This window comes from Chiloscyllium plagiosum, unplaced genomic scaffold (genome assembly GCF_037043375.1).
Source record: "Chiloscyllium plagiosum isolate Xiang-an unplaced genomic scaffold, Cpla_swu_hap1 HiC_scaffold_10, whole genome shotgun sequence".
NCBI classification, from domain to species: Eukaryota; Metazoa; Chordata; class Chondrichthyes; order Orectolobiformes; family Hemiscylliidae; genus Chiloscyllium; species Chiloscyllium plagiosum.
This window is the reverse complement of record NW_028270148.1, coordinates 89,104,230-89,120,980: the sequence shown is the minus strand read 5'-3', so window position 1 is coordinate 89,120,980 and position 16,751 is coordinate 89,104,230. Positions and strand designations below refer to the sequence as shown.

The 16,751-nt window shown below is 38.1% G+C and overlaps 1 protein-coding gene across 8 annotated transcripts in view; it reads right to left on the bottom strand.

Annotated features, from left to right (window-relative positions):
* LOC122552980 (KH domain-containing RNA-binding protein QKI) overlaps positions 1 to 16,751 on the bottom strand; it is a 562,983-nt gene that overhangs the window by 44,014 nt on the left and 502,218 nt on the right. For 5 of the 8 annotated variants that reach the window (XM_087991529.1, XM_087991527.1, XM_087991528.1 and 2 more), the window contains exon 7: positions 3,560 to 3,634. The exons of 2 other annotated variants lie outside the window; for them this stretch is intronic. In XM_087991529.1, the coding sequence (XP_087847655.1) occupies positions 3,560 to 3,634 (75 nt within the window). Of the gene's footprint in view, positions 1 to 498; positions 4,454 to 16,751 lie in introns of those variants that run through there. One more of the 8 variants, XM_043696331.2, reaches the window with a different exon arrangement.

Sequence of the window (16,751 nt, the reverse complement as noted above, 5' to 3'; positions counted from 1 at the left end):
AAAAGATAGAGAAGAGATTATTGTCAGCTGGTGCCAACTGGATGACAATATGAAAAACTAACCACAACTATTAAAACAAACACTGAAATTCTGACACATTGATCAACACTATCTACAGAATGCATTCAATCATGACAGTACTAAACCATGATTCAAAGCATGAAAAGGAACCCTATTCCAGTATTAGTTAACAGGAGAAAGAAACTAATAATGACTAATGATTAGTAGCAGTCAATGGAAGAGTTTGAGAAACAGTGATCGTATCAGTCATCAGGAATCAAGAAAAAAGTGCTTGCATCTGTACTGCAAAGTCTGGCATTCCTCAGTTAGTACACAATTGTCAGTAGCTGACTGCTGTTAAACATTAGTAGTTTCCCAAGTATAAGCACAAAAAAGCCAACAATTAACAATGAATGCGATTAACTGGTTATTAATTAAGTAGAATTTCTTTTAAAGAGTTCACAGGACAAACTTAAAAAAACTATGGGGCAAAACAAAGTTGTTCAATAAAATTTTATTGCCTTTCAATTCTTCTATTTACAACAATATGAAATTCTTGGCCTCAAATACAAGCAATTCTAAATTATAGGACTTGCAGTGTTGGCTACATCATGGGAACTTGGAAGAGGCCGAGTATTTTACTTTATTCAACAAATTCCAGTTGAGAGTACTATTGTACACTTAGAGGACAGTCTTGTATAAAATGCATTCGCATGTAAACACAATAGAACTCCTGCCATTTAAAAGTCTACATTTATAAAGCCCTAAAATATATCCAAAAATAGATGAATTTCTACTTGACACTATAATGCACATTTTAAACTACAAATAGCCCTCTTTTTGAATTTCAATGCTAATACTCTGCAAATACAATAAAATCTGACATTTTCATATACATTCCTGCTTTATATTTTTATACTTTTTAAAAAGAAGCCACCTGTAATACTATTTTCTTTGCAAAAAAAAATTTAAAATGGAGATGATTACAGTAAAACATAAGTTCTCAAGTGGAAAGTGATAAGTCACAGCGTTCTGGAATCTCTGTATCTCACTCTCTTTCGTTCTCCCATTTCCTCCACCCAACTTGGTCCACTTAAATGTAAAATAAGACTTTTGTTCAACAGCTTAACATGTATCAAAATTCTGAGGTTTCAAAATATTGTACTGTTGGCCACAAGACTAAAACAGAGGAAATGAAATAAATTATTCAGTGCAAAGTCAAATTTGTGCCATTTCAGCAAGGTAAGGTCAGTGTTATTCTTAACAATAGCATCCCTTTTGGTGGCCTATACATAAGGCTGTATTTGTTCACCATTTTATGTACATATTTATGGACCTCATCCTCCTTAGGGGGGAAAAAGAAGAACAGCACATCTTTTTCATGTTACATTAGTGGGCTAAAATAGGAGTGCATCACCCACTGACGGCTATTGCAAGGCCATGAATTTGTACTGCATGAATCAGGCACTGGTTAAACAATTTCCAGGTGCCTCAGCAACCAAAATCACGACGCTAGAATATCTAATTCTGTGATGACAATTTTTTCAGTGTACCTGTTAAAAAAAAAATGAAGAGAAAACTGATGTCTTGGAAATTATTGTTTACATTCTAGGGCTCATTTACTGCAAATTCTTGAAACAAAAAGAAAAATAATATTTTACCCTGCTAAAAATTTGAGGTTTTTTTTAAAAAGCTGCAATATGCTCACAGTAAACTAAACACTTTTTTATCTTTTAAAATATACAGCCTTTAAGGGCCAACAAAGTGGCTATAATGTATTTAATCAACCAATACACCTGCTACAGATCCTCTGTTCAGTCCAGGCTTTCAACAGTACACACAGGTTCAGAAACTGTGCAACACAATGTGGAGTTTATTCCAATTACTTCAGTCAGTCTGTCTATCTTGTTATCTGTACCAAATACAATTCTGTAAAGTTACACTGAAGGGTCATTTTCTTAGCAGTAAGGAACTATGCACTCATTAACCCATCACCAATTCTAAATACTTAATTAAAATTATTACATCTAAATTAATCGGAAAATAGTTTTTACTGTTGCAAAATGTTTAAGAAGCTCAATCCTATGCAAAGAAAGAGAACCATCTATCTAAATAACCCATCAACAGCAGTAATTAAGATTGCCTGTGGAAGCTAATATATTGAATACAGAAGTTCCTCAGACTAGTTGGGAGACACTGCCTTTAAACAGTGTCTGTTTTCGAATAAATAAAGGTCCAAACATATTGCTGGAATACCTAGTAGTAATTCAGGCTTCCAACACAGCATGTAGATATTAAACTATCATCTGAATGCAAATATTTAGTGTTAGGAATGATAGTGGGGCATAAAAGCATTGGAACAAAGCACGCGAAGGAAAGCTGGCTTTTATTTTGTTTGTGGCAAGTACTAGATCTGTAATGTACTAGGGTCTTCCACAAGAGTTCATTTTCTTCTCGCTATAAGATGCAATTTCACGTAAAATGTAAAGTGCGCTTAAAATATAGTACATTTCTTTACATAAAATTGGTTCTCCTGATAATGAACACAATTTGGATATGTGACAAAATGGACATGGAAAACAAAGTAGCTAAGGGAAACTGGGCTATTGGTGCAGTTCCACTTATTATCAAGAAGTGGAGAAAAAGTGGTATTTCACCACAGTTATATCTTTTCATTAAAATATAATGGGAAATTTAACTTACAAAGATTTATATAGTTTGGATGTAATAGTCATTTTGAAGATTGATTAGGTAATAAGGATCTTAGCTGTCAAATTTATGGTGCTTAAGCAAGCCTAAAGTACATTAATTTCACACTATGTTTTTCCACTTGTATGTCTAAGAGTGTTAAACTATAACAACAGTTGGGAAAATGAACATTCAATTTCCTGTTAAGACCTATGTGTAAACTACTGGAAAAAAAGGGAAAATAAGAAACAGTCTGATAAAATCCTAACTTTACCTGAAGCATAATACATCCAAATGCAGTTTTTAAAAGTTCATGGACCCCTCAACAAGCAACAATAAAAATCAAGTACATATTATATAAATTCATTTTCGTGTGTAACATTTCATTGAACATTATAAAGGCACAATTAGGACGACTTCTCTTCAAGGAAAAGAAATTGGTCCTGTATGAAGTATAGTTTAAAAAAGCCTTTTTGGATTTGTCAATAATAACTTTTTCACATATGTGAAAACATTTCCCTCCCTTCCCCGAATATGAAACACAGGTTGACAGTTAGAATATGCACCCCAATGTTCACAATTTTACCAGACAGGGAACAGGAACATCAATGTTCCCTTTCTCCAGCTTAGTATATCTTTCCATCTCCTTTGTCTTATGTGGAGAACTTACACTTTAAAGTTCTCAAAAAGCTTTGCAACAAAAAATCTTGAAGAGTTGGTGGGCACAATGATATTTGGCAGAACAAAAATGGACATGACTGGTCCTCAGAAATTAGGCCATCAGTTAACTCCACCCGATGTGATGTTGCAAAGCAGCAGCCTTTCAGTCAACATGTTCAACAAAAAACAAGAACTCCAGTACTAAACTAACCTCGGTCTGCGGTCACAATCCTTTGGTAAGGATGGACCCGCATATCGTGCCTTCGAACTTTAGTAGCCACTGCACCTAGTTAAATTGCAACATTTCCAACACATGATTAGAGGAATTTCCTAAGAAGTGATTGATTAACTTATCAATAGCATCTTAACATTAGATCAATGATGGGTTTACATTAGAAATTACTACATGATAATCAGTTAAAAACAGTTTAAGGCACAGCACCTTTATAATTTGAACATTTTACGCAGAAACTACTAAAGAGAGTACAACTGTGCATGTTAATATTGCATTCCGTTTTAAAAGACAGTCTTAAACAATTATTATCTATTTGTTAAAAATCCCACTGTATGAGATAATTCAATTAGATCCAAACACAATTAAGTTTTAATAGTCACATAATCAGTGGAGTGCTTCTTGCGGACGAACAAGTTTTAATTCATCATAACACTGAATCAATACTGAGATCGATTTTTAAAAAATAAAACCTCTACAGATTTTAAAAGTTCTTCAGCAATTGACCTACAAAATGCACACTTAGCTCAGAAGCTGCGAGCTACAAATGGCAAAGAATTAGGTGATTTGTAAAGCAAACACAGTATTGGATGAACCCCACACCAAACAGACAATGAAATACTTTACATGTGATTCCTCTGGGATAGATGTAACAAAATGATAGGAGGAACACTAGGTCAGAATTGTAACTAATTGACCCAGCTGGTTTCCAAATATGTGCACACGCACACAATGCTAGTATTTCACTGACAGTCAGGGTGGGCTCATTTATCCAAGGCTGCTGTGAAACTAAGCATTTGTTAAAGTTCGGATCTGACGAGGGTTCAGTAACATGGTCCTTGAATTCTTAGCCTTTCGTTGGGAAAGCCATACCTAAAGATAGAGAAGGGAATTAGAATTAGTCGGAGGCCTATTCTTAACATGACATGAAGAAAAATGTTCTGCAATTGTCATCTTAACTCTTTTCAAAACATTGTGCCATGATTTTCCAACATCACCCACAAAGAAGTGTTACTGAAAATCACTCACCCAGGATATAAATACCAGAACAGAAAACACTTCTGGGATAGGTGTGAAGAAAAACTGCCAAACTCACCATTTGTAAAGTTTGAAGATTTCTTTTGGTGCTGAAATGCCCAGATGTTAGAGAAAATCATGCAAAAACACAAGAGTGCTAAGGAATTTTCCAGTTTTGTAATTATCATATACAATTTGTGTCATTCAAAAAGCAGACTGGAGTGAGTTATTTGGTTCTGTAGTTCAACAGGCAGTTGATTTCTATGGATTTTGACATACATTCACTGTATGCTCTTCTGCCAAGTAGACTTTTTCTGCATTGTGAAAAAAACTGAATGAGATTAAATAAGTTTGTATATGGCTTTTCTATTTGATTTGCATTTAGAACTGTAGGGAATTTAGTATGCAGTTATTACTGGCACCGCTTTTTTTGCAACTTTTGTGGGCAGGTTTGGTGCATATACTCTTCGATGTGGTAGCTGCTATAGCACAGTAATGGCAGGGAGTGGATTCAAACTTTCCCAAATATATGACACACATAAAGGTTGATCCCCTATTTGTTGAAAAAGACTTTAGACATAGAAACTTGTCTTTTACATGATCTTATATATTCTGCTAATGCAACATAGCTCGATCTTATCACCACTTCTTCGTTGGTAAATTGTCAGGCTGCTTATCTGATATTTCTTAACAACTAAGAAGAATTTTTCACCATTTAAACATTGCAAAGGCCACGTCCATTCATTTTACATCCTGTTCCATTGTTACTATTATTTGACAAAGACTGAGATTAAACTAGCTTGTTCACAGCCTTGAAGCCCAAGTTGACCCGACAATGTAGTTGCACTGAGATCACCTATTTCCACTTCCATAACATCACCTGATTTACTGGATTTCACCCTGTCTCAGCTCATCCACTGCTGAAATTTTCAGTCATGGTTCTACTTTCAGATCGGACTATTCAAACAAAGGCTGATTTCCCATATTCTATATGCTGTAAAATTGAATTAATTTAAAGCTCTGCTATCTGCATCTCAACTTAAATAAAGCTCCATTATCAAAACTGCATTCACTAATCCATGATGGCTGCTGGACATGCAATATCTTGATTTTAAATTTCATATCTTGGTATTCAATTAACCACATGACCTCACCTCCCCATCTCTGTAACCCTTCCAGCCTCATAACCCTCCAAGATATTTGGTCTCTTCTTCCTGTCTTAAATACTGGGCTCAGCTTCCAATTTGCAGAAATCATTTCAGAATCTATAGAGTTTTAGAAGATGACCACTAATGCACTGACCATCTCCACGGCCACATACTTAAACGTCTGGGATGAATACTATCAGGTCCTGGGGACTTATCAACTTTTAGCCTCACTAATTTCTCCAGAACAACCTTCTTATCAATGTTAATTTCTTTCAACTCCTCACTCTCACCACTCAGAGTCATAGCGCCGTACAGCATGGAAACAGACCCTTCAATCCAAGCCATCCTTGCAAACCAGATATCCTAACCTAATCTAGTCCCATTTCTCAGCACTTGGCTCATATCCTCCTAAACCCTTCCTATTCATATACCCATCCAGGTGCCTTTTAAATGTTGTAATTGAACTAGTCTCCACAACTTCCTCTGACGGCTCATTCCAGACACACACCATCCTCTGTGTGAAAAAGTTACCCCTTAGGTTCCTTTAAATCTTTCCCTACTCACCCTAAACCTATGCCCTCTAGTCCTGGACTCCTCCATTGCTTTGGAACTTTAGGGAAAAAATAATCAGAATAATGGCACCTGAAGAAGGAGGAAGAGAGACAAAGGCAGAGATCACGAATAGTGATTCAAATGGAGTCAAGACAATTTTTTTCTATGTATGAAGCAGTCACAGCATTTGTAACATGGAGGAACTGAGATGGTAGCCATTGCAATTATTAAGAAAAAAAGTAATAAATATTTGACAAAGGAAAGAAACAGGCCATAAACAAAAATTAGGACATTAGATTAGCTTTGTATTGCACATGATAAGATTTGTTGATGATGGCACAGTGGTCTGCACTGCTGCCAGTCAGCCTCAGGGACCTGGGTTCGAATCTATCCTTAGGTGATGTGTAGAGATGGCATGTTCTCCCCGTGTAAGGAATTCATACAGTGCATTGGTATAGCTTCTGAGAAGACTATGTTGTGGAACCAACAGGGTATTTTGGATCTGGTAATGTGCAATGAAGCAGATTTAACAAATGATCTCAGAATATTAGATCCCCTAGAGACAGTAACCATAATGTGGTAGAACTTAGCTTTCAATTTCAGAGTAAGAAACCTGGGTCAGAAACAACAGTGCTAAACTTAAATAAGAGTAATTATGTGGGAAGGAAAGCAGAGTTTGCTTGAACTGGGAAAGGAATTTATCAGGTAAATACAGTTGATGAACAATTGCAGACATTTAAAAAAATAGTTCATGACTCACAGAAAACATATATCCCAGTGAGTAAGCAGGATTCTAGGAAGGAGATAAAGTGACCATGATAAACCCAAGGAAGTTGAGGATAGTACCAAATTGAAAGAAAAAAATTCAATGTGACAAAGATGGTGTTAAATTAGAGGATTGGGAAAGTTTTGAAAGCCAACAAAAAATGACCAAACAAAAAAATGATAAAAAAGGGAGAAAGTGAACAAAGTGCAAATGAGCAAGTAACATAAAGAAGGATAATATGAGCTTCTTTAATAGAGGAAGAAAGGGACAATAGAAACATAGCCTGAGAGAATGAGGCTAGGGAAATAATAAGAATCAGGAAATTGCAGCGGAGTTGAACAAATACTTGCACCAGTCTTCATGGAGCAGGATACTAATAGCATTACCAAAATACTAAATAATCAAGAGGCTAAAGTGGAGGAGGAAATAAACATAATAGCTACCACTAGCAAAATAGTATTAGGGAGACTAATGAGATCAAAGGCTGATCAATCCCCTGGACGTTATGAGTTTTATTCTAGAATTTTAAAGAAAATAACTGTATAACTATGGAACGCACTGTCAGTAATCTTCTAAGAATAGACTCATTCTGGAAAAGTCCTGGAGAATTGGAAAACTGCTAATGTAACACCTTTATGTAAAAAGTGGAAGGAGACAAAAGCAGATAGATATCGGCCAGTTAGCTGTCATAGAGAAAATGTTATGGAGTCTATTATAAAGAAAGTAACAGCAGAGCATTTGGAAACAGACAATATAATCAAGCAGAGTCCTCAAGACTTCATGAAAGGAAATCATGCCTCAAAAATTTATTACTGTTCTTTAAGGAGGTAACATGCAGGATAGATAAAGAATGACGACTGATGTAATATATTTGGATTTCCAAAAGACTATTGATAAAGCACCACACATAAGGTTACTGAATAAGCTAAGAGCCAATGGTGTTTGGGGTAGTATATAAGTAGAGGTAGAGGATTGGTTAACTAATAGAAGAGAGTTGGGATAAAGGGCATTTCCAGAATGACAACCTGTACTGAGATGAGTACCACAGGGGTCAGTGCTGGGGCAACTATTATTTAACATGTATATGAACGACTTGGATGATGAAAGCAAATGTACTATAGCTGAGTTTGAATATGACAAAAACAGATGGGAAGACACTAGTGAGGATGACACAGGAGTTGACAGAGAGATACAGACAGGTGAAATCAGTGAGTAAGAATTTGGCAGGTGAAATATAATGTGGGAAAATGTGAGGTTATGCACTTTTGCAGAATGAATAGAAAAGGTGAACTACTTAAATGGTGAAAGACTGCAGAAAACTGGGAGTCTCAGTGCATGAATCACAATAATCTGGCATTCAAATTCAGTGAATCATTGGGAAAGCAAATGGAACATTGGTCTTTACTTCAAAGGGACCACAGTATAAAATACGGGAGATCTTGCTAAAAGTCAGACCACAGCCAGAGTACTGTTAACAATTCTGGGCCTCTTATCTAGGGAAAGATAATGGTATTGATGGCAGTTCATAGAAGGTCCACTTGGTTGATTCCATTTCAGGAGAGATATTCTTATGACGAAAGGTTAAGTAGGATGTATTTGTGCTTATTGCAGTTTGGGTAAATGAGCGGAGAAATTATTGCAAGATATTAGATTCTTAGGAAATTTGACAGAGTTGATGCTGTGATGAAATTAGGGCTTTAAAAGGTGTATTTTTTCCCTGCATATTTTAAATGAAGAAAGCTTGATACAGAAAGAGCGAGTGGTCTGCTTAAACCCAATAAAGTAAACAGCTTGGGGTTTTTTTCCTTTTTAAGTTGAAACAATTAAAATTGCCTGAATAAGTGCGGTCAATCTCTCACAGAACCAATCATTTTAGTTTCAGTTTTCAGCAGTTGGAGTTTTGAAGCTGATGTGGAAGCTCTTATTCCTCTCTGTTACAGCTAAAAGCTGGGATTCTCTTTCTGCTCCTAGAATTGCACGTGAGACAATTTATTTTACTGAATTTTCTTTTGTCAAGGGTGGGTTAATGGGATATTACTATATTGGAACAGTTAATTAGTAGTAGTTAATACATTCATTATTGTATTAAGCATTTTGTCAGATTTATAGCTAAGCCAATTCTTTTATTTTGTTTTTATTTTAACTATATTATAAAAATTAAGTGTGCTTTTCTTAAAGTTGAGTAGTTTGACCAATTGAATTGCATTTGGAACACAACACCTTATATTTAACTTTAGAGTAAGAAAATATTAGGGACCAGGCTATCATCTTAATATATTTTGAGGGGATTTGGTCTGGTCTATAACAATGTGGAGAGATTATTTCCCCTTGTGGGAGAATCTATGACCAAAGGATATAATCTCACAGTAAAAAGTCACTCATTTTACTTAGAGAGAAGGAGAATTCTTTTTCTCAAGGGTTAGTAAATCTGTGGAATTCTGTAGCACAGAGTGCTGTCGAGGTTGAGTTATTACATAAATTCAAGGCTGAGACAGACAAATTTCTAATCATTAAGGGTGTCAAGTTTTCTGGGGATAAAATGGGAAGGTGGAGTTGAGGATTATCAGATCAGCCATGGTCTCATTGAATGAGAGCAGACAAGATGGGCCAAATGGCCTACTTCTGTTCCTACATCTTATGGTCTATACCAAACAAAATATATAAGGAGCTGAAACATTTAAGATAGCTTGTACAAATTTTATCTTTATCTTTACCAGGCATGGATAATTGCTTCAGTGCATCAACATAGCATTCAGCCATGATGATTTATTATTTGTATCAGCGATAGTCACAGGTGACTGGAGGTTGGCTAATGTGGTGCCACTATTTAAGAAAGGTGATAAGGAAAAGCCAGTGAGCTACAGACTGGTGAGCCTGACATTGGTGACGGGCAAGTTGTTGGAAGAAATCTTGAGGGACAGGATTTACATACATTTGGAAAGGCACGGACTGATTAGGGCTATTCAGCATGTTTTTGTGCGTAGGAAATCATGTCTCACGAACTTGATTGAGTTTTTTGAAGTAACAACGAGGATTCATGAGGGCAGAGCAGTAGACGTGATCTATATGGACTTCAGTAAGGCGTTTGACAAGTTTCCTCATGGGAGACTGGTTAGCAAGGTTAGATCTCATGGGATACAGGCAGAACTAGCAATTTGGATACAGAACTGTCTCAAAGTTGAAGACAAAGGGTGGAGGGTTGCTTTTCAGACTGGAGGCCTGTGACCAGTGGAGTGCCACAAGGATCGGTGCTGGGTCCACTGCTTTTTGTCATTTATATAAATGATTTGGATGTGAACATAGGAGCTATAGTTAGTAAGTTTGCAGATGACACCAAAATTGGAGATATAGTGGACGGCAAAGAAGGATACCTCAGAGGACAATGGGATCTTGATCAGATGGGCCAATGGACTGAGGAGTGGCAGATGGAGTTTAATTTAAATAAATGCGAGGTGCTACATCTTGGAAAAGCAAATCAAAGCAGGACTTATACACTTAATGGTAAGGTCCTGGGGAGTATTGCTGAAGAAAGAGACCTTGGAGTGCAGGTTCATAGTTCCTTGAAAGTAGAGACAGGTAGATAGGATGGTAAAGGCGGTGTTTGGTATGCTTTCTTTATTAGTCAGAGCATTGAGTATAGGAGTTGGGAGGTCATATTGTGACAGGATAGAATATTGTTTGCAATTGTGGTCTCCTTCTTATTGTAAGGATGTTGTGAAACTTGAAAGGGTTCAGAAAAGATTTACAATGATGCTGCCAGGGTTGGAGGACTTGAGCTATAGGGAGAGGCTAAATAGGCTGGCCTATTTTCTCCGGAGCGTCAGAGGCTGAGGGTGACCTCACGAGGTTTATAAAATCATGAGGGATATGGATAGGATAAATAGGCAAGGTTTTTTTCCCTGGAGTAGGGAGTCGAGAATGAGGGGGCATAGGTTTAGGATGAAAGAGGCAAGATATAAAAGGAACCTAAAGGGCAACTTTTTCACACACAGGGTGGTGTGTGTATGAATTGAGCTGCCAGAGGAAGTGGTGGAGGCTGGTACAATTACAGCATTTAAAAGGCATCTGGATGGGCATATGAATAGGAAGGATTTAGATGGATATGGGCCAAGTGCTGGCAAATGGGACTAGATTAGGTTAGGATATTTGGTTGGCATGGATGAGTTGGATTGAAGAGTCTGTTTCTGTGCTGTACATTTCTATGACTATCTATATCACACTGCTTCAGGCACATAGTCCCATCTAGAATGACAGAAAGACTAAACCAGATTTCTTCATTTGAAGAAGTGTTTCTATTTTCCCAGCAAAGTCTTTTTGCTATATCTTACACAGAATTAAAACATTTATAAAAGTAAAACAGCATTCATCCTTATTAAAACAGTTAAAAATGGTAATCTGACTTTTTGCCCAGAAGTTAATAAAACAAAATATTGAAGTTTTTGTATTTTCTTCGAAGCGTATGAACTGCAAAACTATGAACCTTATTACAAGTGTCAATTCTAATTACATAGGAGTAGAAACAGATTTTCAACCAGTCTTCTTTTTCTGACATGTACTACTGACTATTGTTCTTCTATCCTAGTGAATGAGAAGCCACATGTAATTCTGGCATTTACTTATCTTCTAAAGAAATCTACAACAATGAAAATTGTGTTTATCTGGAACATTCTTTACAGCTCATCCCACAAATCACATTTGTGAACAAATCAATGATCAGAGCCAAAGTATGGAACAATGAAATTTATCAGAAAAAGGTCTTCAATAGGAGTTATAACTTACTTTGCTATGAACTCTAGACAGCACGATCCAACTCTTCAAACTTATCCAAACACTACTTTCTGTCTGAGATTTAGCTTGGTTGGTTTGGCCAAGTGAATTTAAAAACATTCATTCTGTTCAGAAATGGACCTCCTTTTTCAAATGGCCATGCCACATATACTTCTAAAAGAATCTTCTTGACTCAATAGTAGGTGTCTATGCTTGCCTTCTCACTTATCCCCAAACTCACTATTCTTCACCTTCCCATCATTTCTTTACTGAGAGACTGTTTGGTTGCTTGGCATCCAGTACTGGAGAAACAGAAACCCTTCTAATTAAATGCTGAGAATTACAAAGTGACTGTCTTGCTTCCCCACGAGAAACTTTGTTACCTAATAAATGACTCCAACCCTTTCCCTGACTACTGAATGAGACAGAATCTGACTGTTCTCAAACTTAGTGTCATACTTCATTTTGAGATGAGCCTTCACTGAATGACAGAGAGATATTGGTGCTGTGTTAATGTGACCAGATAAGTAATCCAGAAACCCTGGCTAATGCTCGCGGTACATAGGTTTAAATCCTCCTACAATAGGTGATGGAATTTAAATTCATAAAGATCTGGAATTGAAAGCTATTTTCATTGATGGTGACTGGAAAATTATAGTTGATTGTTGTGAAATCCCATCTTGTTCATAATATCCTTTAGGGAAGGAAATCTGCCATTGTTGTCTAGTCTGGCTTATATGCAATTCTAAACTGAGAGCAATGTGGCTAACTCTTAGCTGTCTTCTCAAATGATCTAGTAAGCCACTCAGTTCAAGGCCAATTAGTGATGGGCAACAAATGCAAGCTATGCCAGTGACACTGACATCCCATTACAGAAGAAAAAAGAATCTGTACCGTCAGCAAGACTGCCCACTTCTACTTCCCTGATGTTGTCTAACTCTGCGAAATGATAAAGTTGAAAAGGTCTTTGCATGGAGGAATCCATTGCATATTTTCAGGACAACCTCTTAGATCAGCATATTATGGTATCAACCAGACAGCATGCAATAGAATCATGGAATCCCTACAGTGTGGAAACAGACCATTAGGCCCAACTGGTCCACAGCATCCCACCCAGATCCATTCCCATAGCCTATCCTTGCATCACCCAAGACTAACATACCTAGCCTGCACATCCTTGAACACTTTGGGCAATTTAGTATGGTTAATCCACCTAACTTGCACACCTTTGGACTCACTGTAATATTGGACTGCACTACTGGTCTGACTGACTACTGATCTATACTCAACCTGATTTTAACCAAATAGGATTAATTACTGAAAGCATTGCTGGGTACCAGCAAACATAATATGACTGAATGTTACATACAGTTTAAGGGAGAGAAGTGTGGGTCCAAGAATAGTGTTTTGCTCACGGCAATTATGAGGACATGAAAGTGGACTGGCAATTTTGGTGAAAGGATTAGTCAATAGAGATACAGTGGAAAGCGATTAAGGGGATATTTCAGAAGCATAGATAGATGCCAACAAATAAGAACATTCTCAGGGATGAAACCACTATCCGTGGTTAATAAAAAAGGTTGAAGACTGTATCAAACTCAAAAGAAAAACATAACTTGATAAAGATAGGCAACAATCAGAGGTTTTGATAGAATATAAAAACTCTAAATAATTACTAAAAGATTAATAAGGAAGGAAAATTACAGTACTGGTCTCTTATGAGAAGCAGCTAGTTCAGTTACCACTGGTTCTAGTAAAAGGCTCGGTCCCATATTGGTTAAGAGAGATTTACCTGGATTGGCTTGATATTTTTCGATTAGAAAATAGTTGTCTGAGTGAAGTCTGATTACCTGTCCAGAAGTCTTTCAGGAAGGTCTAGAGACTATCAAAGGAGCCAAGGCCACCCTGCATGTCGATCAGGAAGTAATTCCATGTTCCTGCAAACCTGAACAGTACTATTTGTCTTCCAGGCGAAAGTAGAAGCAGAAGTCTGGAGGCTAGAAAGTGAAGGAATCATCAAACCAGTTCAGGTTGCGAATAGGCAGCACCGGTAGTACTCATTTTGAAGGTCGGCTTGCCTTTGTAGGGATTTTAAATGAATGGCAAACCATTTTTTGCACCTGAATAAACACCCAATAGCTCGCATTGAGGATTATATGCAAAGCTGGTGGGGCACAGTCCTTCACGAAGCTGGACATGAGCTATGCGTACTTGTAACTGCGGTTAGATGAGAATTCCCAGAAGTATGCTATAATACTCATGAGAGTTTGTATCAATTTATGAGACTGCCATTTGGGATATTGTTAGCCTGTGCAATTTTTTAGCAGACAGTGGAGAACATGTTACAGGGTCTACCCTAGGTTGCCATTTGTTTTGGTGATGTGCTAATAAGAGGGAAAACCAATAAGGAGCGCTTAGAGAACTTGGACATAGTCCTTACATTTTTCTCCCAGGCGGGTGTAGGCCTAAGATGGGAGAAATGCATGCATCAGTCCCACAAGTCATATACTTGGGCTATAGAGTTGACAAGACCGGGTTGCACCTATTGGAAGATGAAGTGAGGGTGATCAAAGATGCCCTGGCTCCCATGCCTGCACTGGAGTTTAGATCTTTCTTTGGCTGATGAATTATTACAGCAAGTTCATACATAACTTAGCCTCCATCCCACCTTTCCATCAATTCCTAAAAAAGGGTCAGCCTTGGAAATGGTTGCATAGCCAAGCCATAGCTTTCAAGGAAGTGAAGACACAGTTATCATCATACAAGGTGTTGGCACACTATGATCCCAAACTAGATCTGGTAACAACATGTGCTGTCTCCCCATATAGCATCAAGATAGCATTAGCTCATTGATGGCCTAATGGATAGGAATGCCAAATAGCATATGCATCTAGGACTTTGGCTAATGCAGAGCATAAGTTCACCCAGACAGAGAAGGTAGGTTTGGCAGTCATATTTGGAGTCAGAAAGTTCCACCAATACCTTTATGGGTATAAATTTCTAATAATAACAGACCACAAGCTTTGCTAGGTCTACTTAAAAAGGACAAGGCTATAGATTCAGGACAAATTCAGTGATAGGTCTTAATATGAAGTACATATAATTACAAGTTGGAATACTGTCCGGGAGGCCAGGAAGCAAATGCGGATGCATTGAGCTCCCTCGCTCAGGCAAATTCCCATTGGTGGCACCTGCCACTGGAAAAGTCTATAATGGTCTTAAATATTGCTGGACACATTTCCTGTCCAAGCTGACAATATCAGATTATGGGCGCAGAAAGATCCAGTCGGGCCAAACTGAAAACGCTGATGGTAATGGGGGAAACCAAAGGGCTGTCACAACCAGAATTGAAACCATCTTGGACCTGGTGAGACCAGATCACATTTGAGGACAGGGAGCAACAGTGATTGTTGCAAGTAAAGGTCACTGCCAGATACTGGCTGAACTCCACCAGGCTCATCTAGGGGTTTCCAAAATGAAGATGTTGGTGAGACGTTGTACCTGGTAGCCAGACTTGGATGCAAACATAGCCACATTGGTAGGACAATGCCAAGAGTGCCAATGAGGGCAAAATTTACTGCCAGAATTTCCCCATTTGAGAGAATGGCCGAGTAAATCCTGGACTCAAATACACATCGACCATGCAGGTTCCTTTCATGGGCTCAATGCTCTTAAGTCATGACCGAGGCCAACATGTGCATAGAGTTCATTCATCAAACATGACAACGACAACAGAAAAATTGTGAGCATCGTTTGCAATACAAAGGCTCCTGGAAGCGTTGGTCACAGATAATGAGCCATTGTTTACCAGGAGGGAATTTGAGTACTTCCTAAAGTCAAATGAGATTTGACATATAAGGACAGCTCCATACTATCACCCAATGGGTTGGAAAACAGAGCAGTCCAAGCTTTGAAGACAGGTTTGAAGAAACAGCCTACAGCCTCACTCGATACCAAACTGTCCCAGTTCCTATTTGATTATAGGACTATACTATACTTGCTCATGCAAGTATAGAAATAGCCCCAGCAGAGTTGCTAATGGGGAGAAGACCCTGTACCAGGTTAAATATGTTCTTCCCAGGGAAGGGTGAAACAGCATCAGAAACACCAGATGCCAGACTCCACCAAGTAACAGAGAGAGAGCTTACTACAGCGGACAAAGTTTGATTTGGAAAACGGAAATGGCCCTGCATGGATATGAGGGTTGGCCAATGCAAGGTCAGGACCAGCGACATATAAAGCTTGGTTAAGAGTGATGGCTCTGAACAAGCATGTGGACTGTAAGAAAGCTGTAAACTCTTAAACAGTGCGGGAGCAAAATGTGCCCTGCTCCTCAGAACATTATAAAGGCTATAGGAATCTGTCGATTCTCCCTCTCTGTCAAGTGTTGACGTGCACTCTGAATCTGAGATGGACTTGGTGGATCTCCAGCATCAATGCCTTTGCTACGAGAAGAAGAAAATGAATTTCTGCCACAACGTTCCAGGTGAAAGAGATGAACTCCTGTGCATTACATGCTGCTTGCATCTGGTACAGACTTGGAGGAACCTGAAAAGCTTGAGGACGTGCTACAGGAAAAAGGACTGGCCTGTGTCCTCGGACTCAGAGGGAAGGAATGTAGTGATTGTAATAAGGTCAGCCAAGTGGATGTCATTCTGACACTCAGAGCTGGCTCTGAGGGAGTTGGATACCAGTATCAAGGACTTTCATGTGTAAATAAAGGGTGACTTGGAGATGGGGTACCGGCCTCTGTGGGGTTATTTCACTTTGCTTTTTCTATCTCTGTAATTTCCTTCAGCTCCTTTAAGATTTCTGCACTCCTCCAAGTCTTGCATCTTCCACATCATAATTTTAATTCACCATCCTTCGAAGCTATGCCTTCAGATCTCAAAGCCTGAAGCTCAGGAATTCCCTCCAAAAC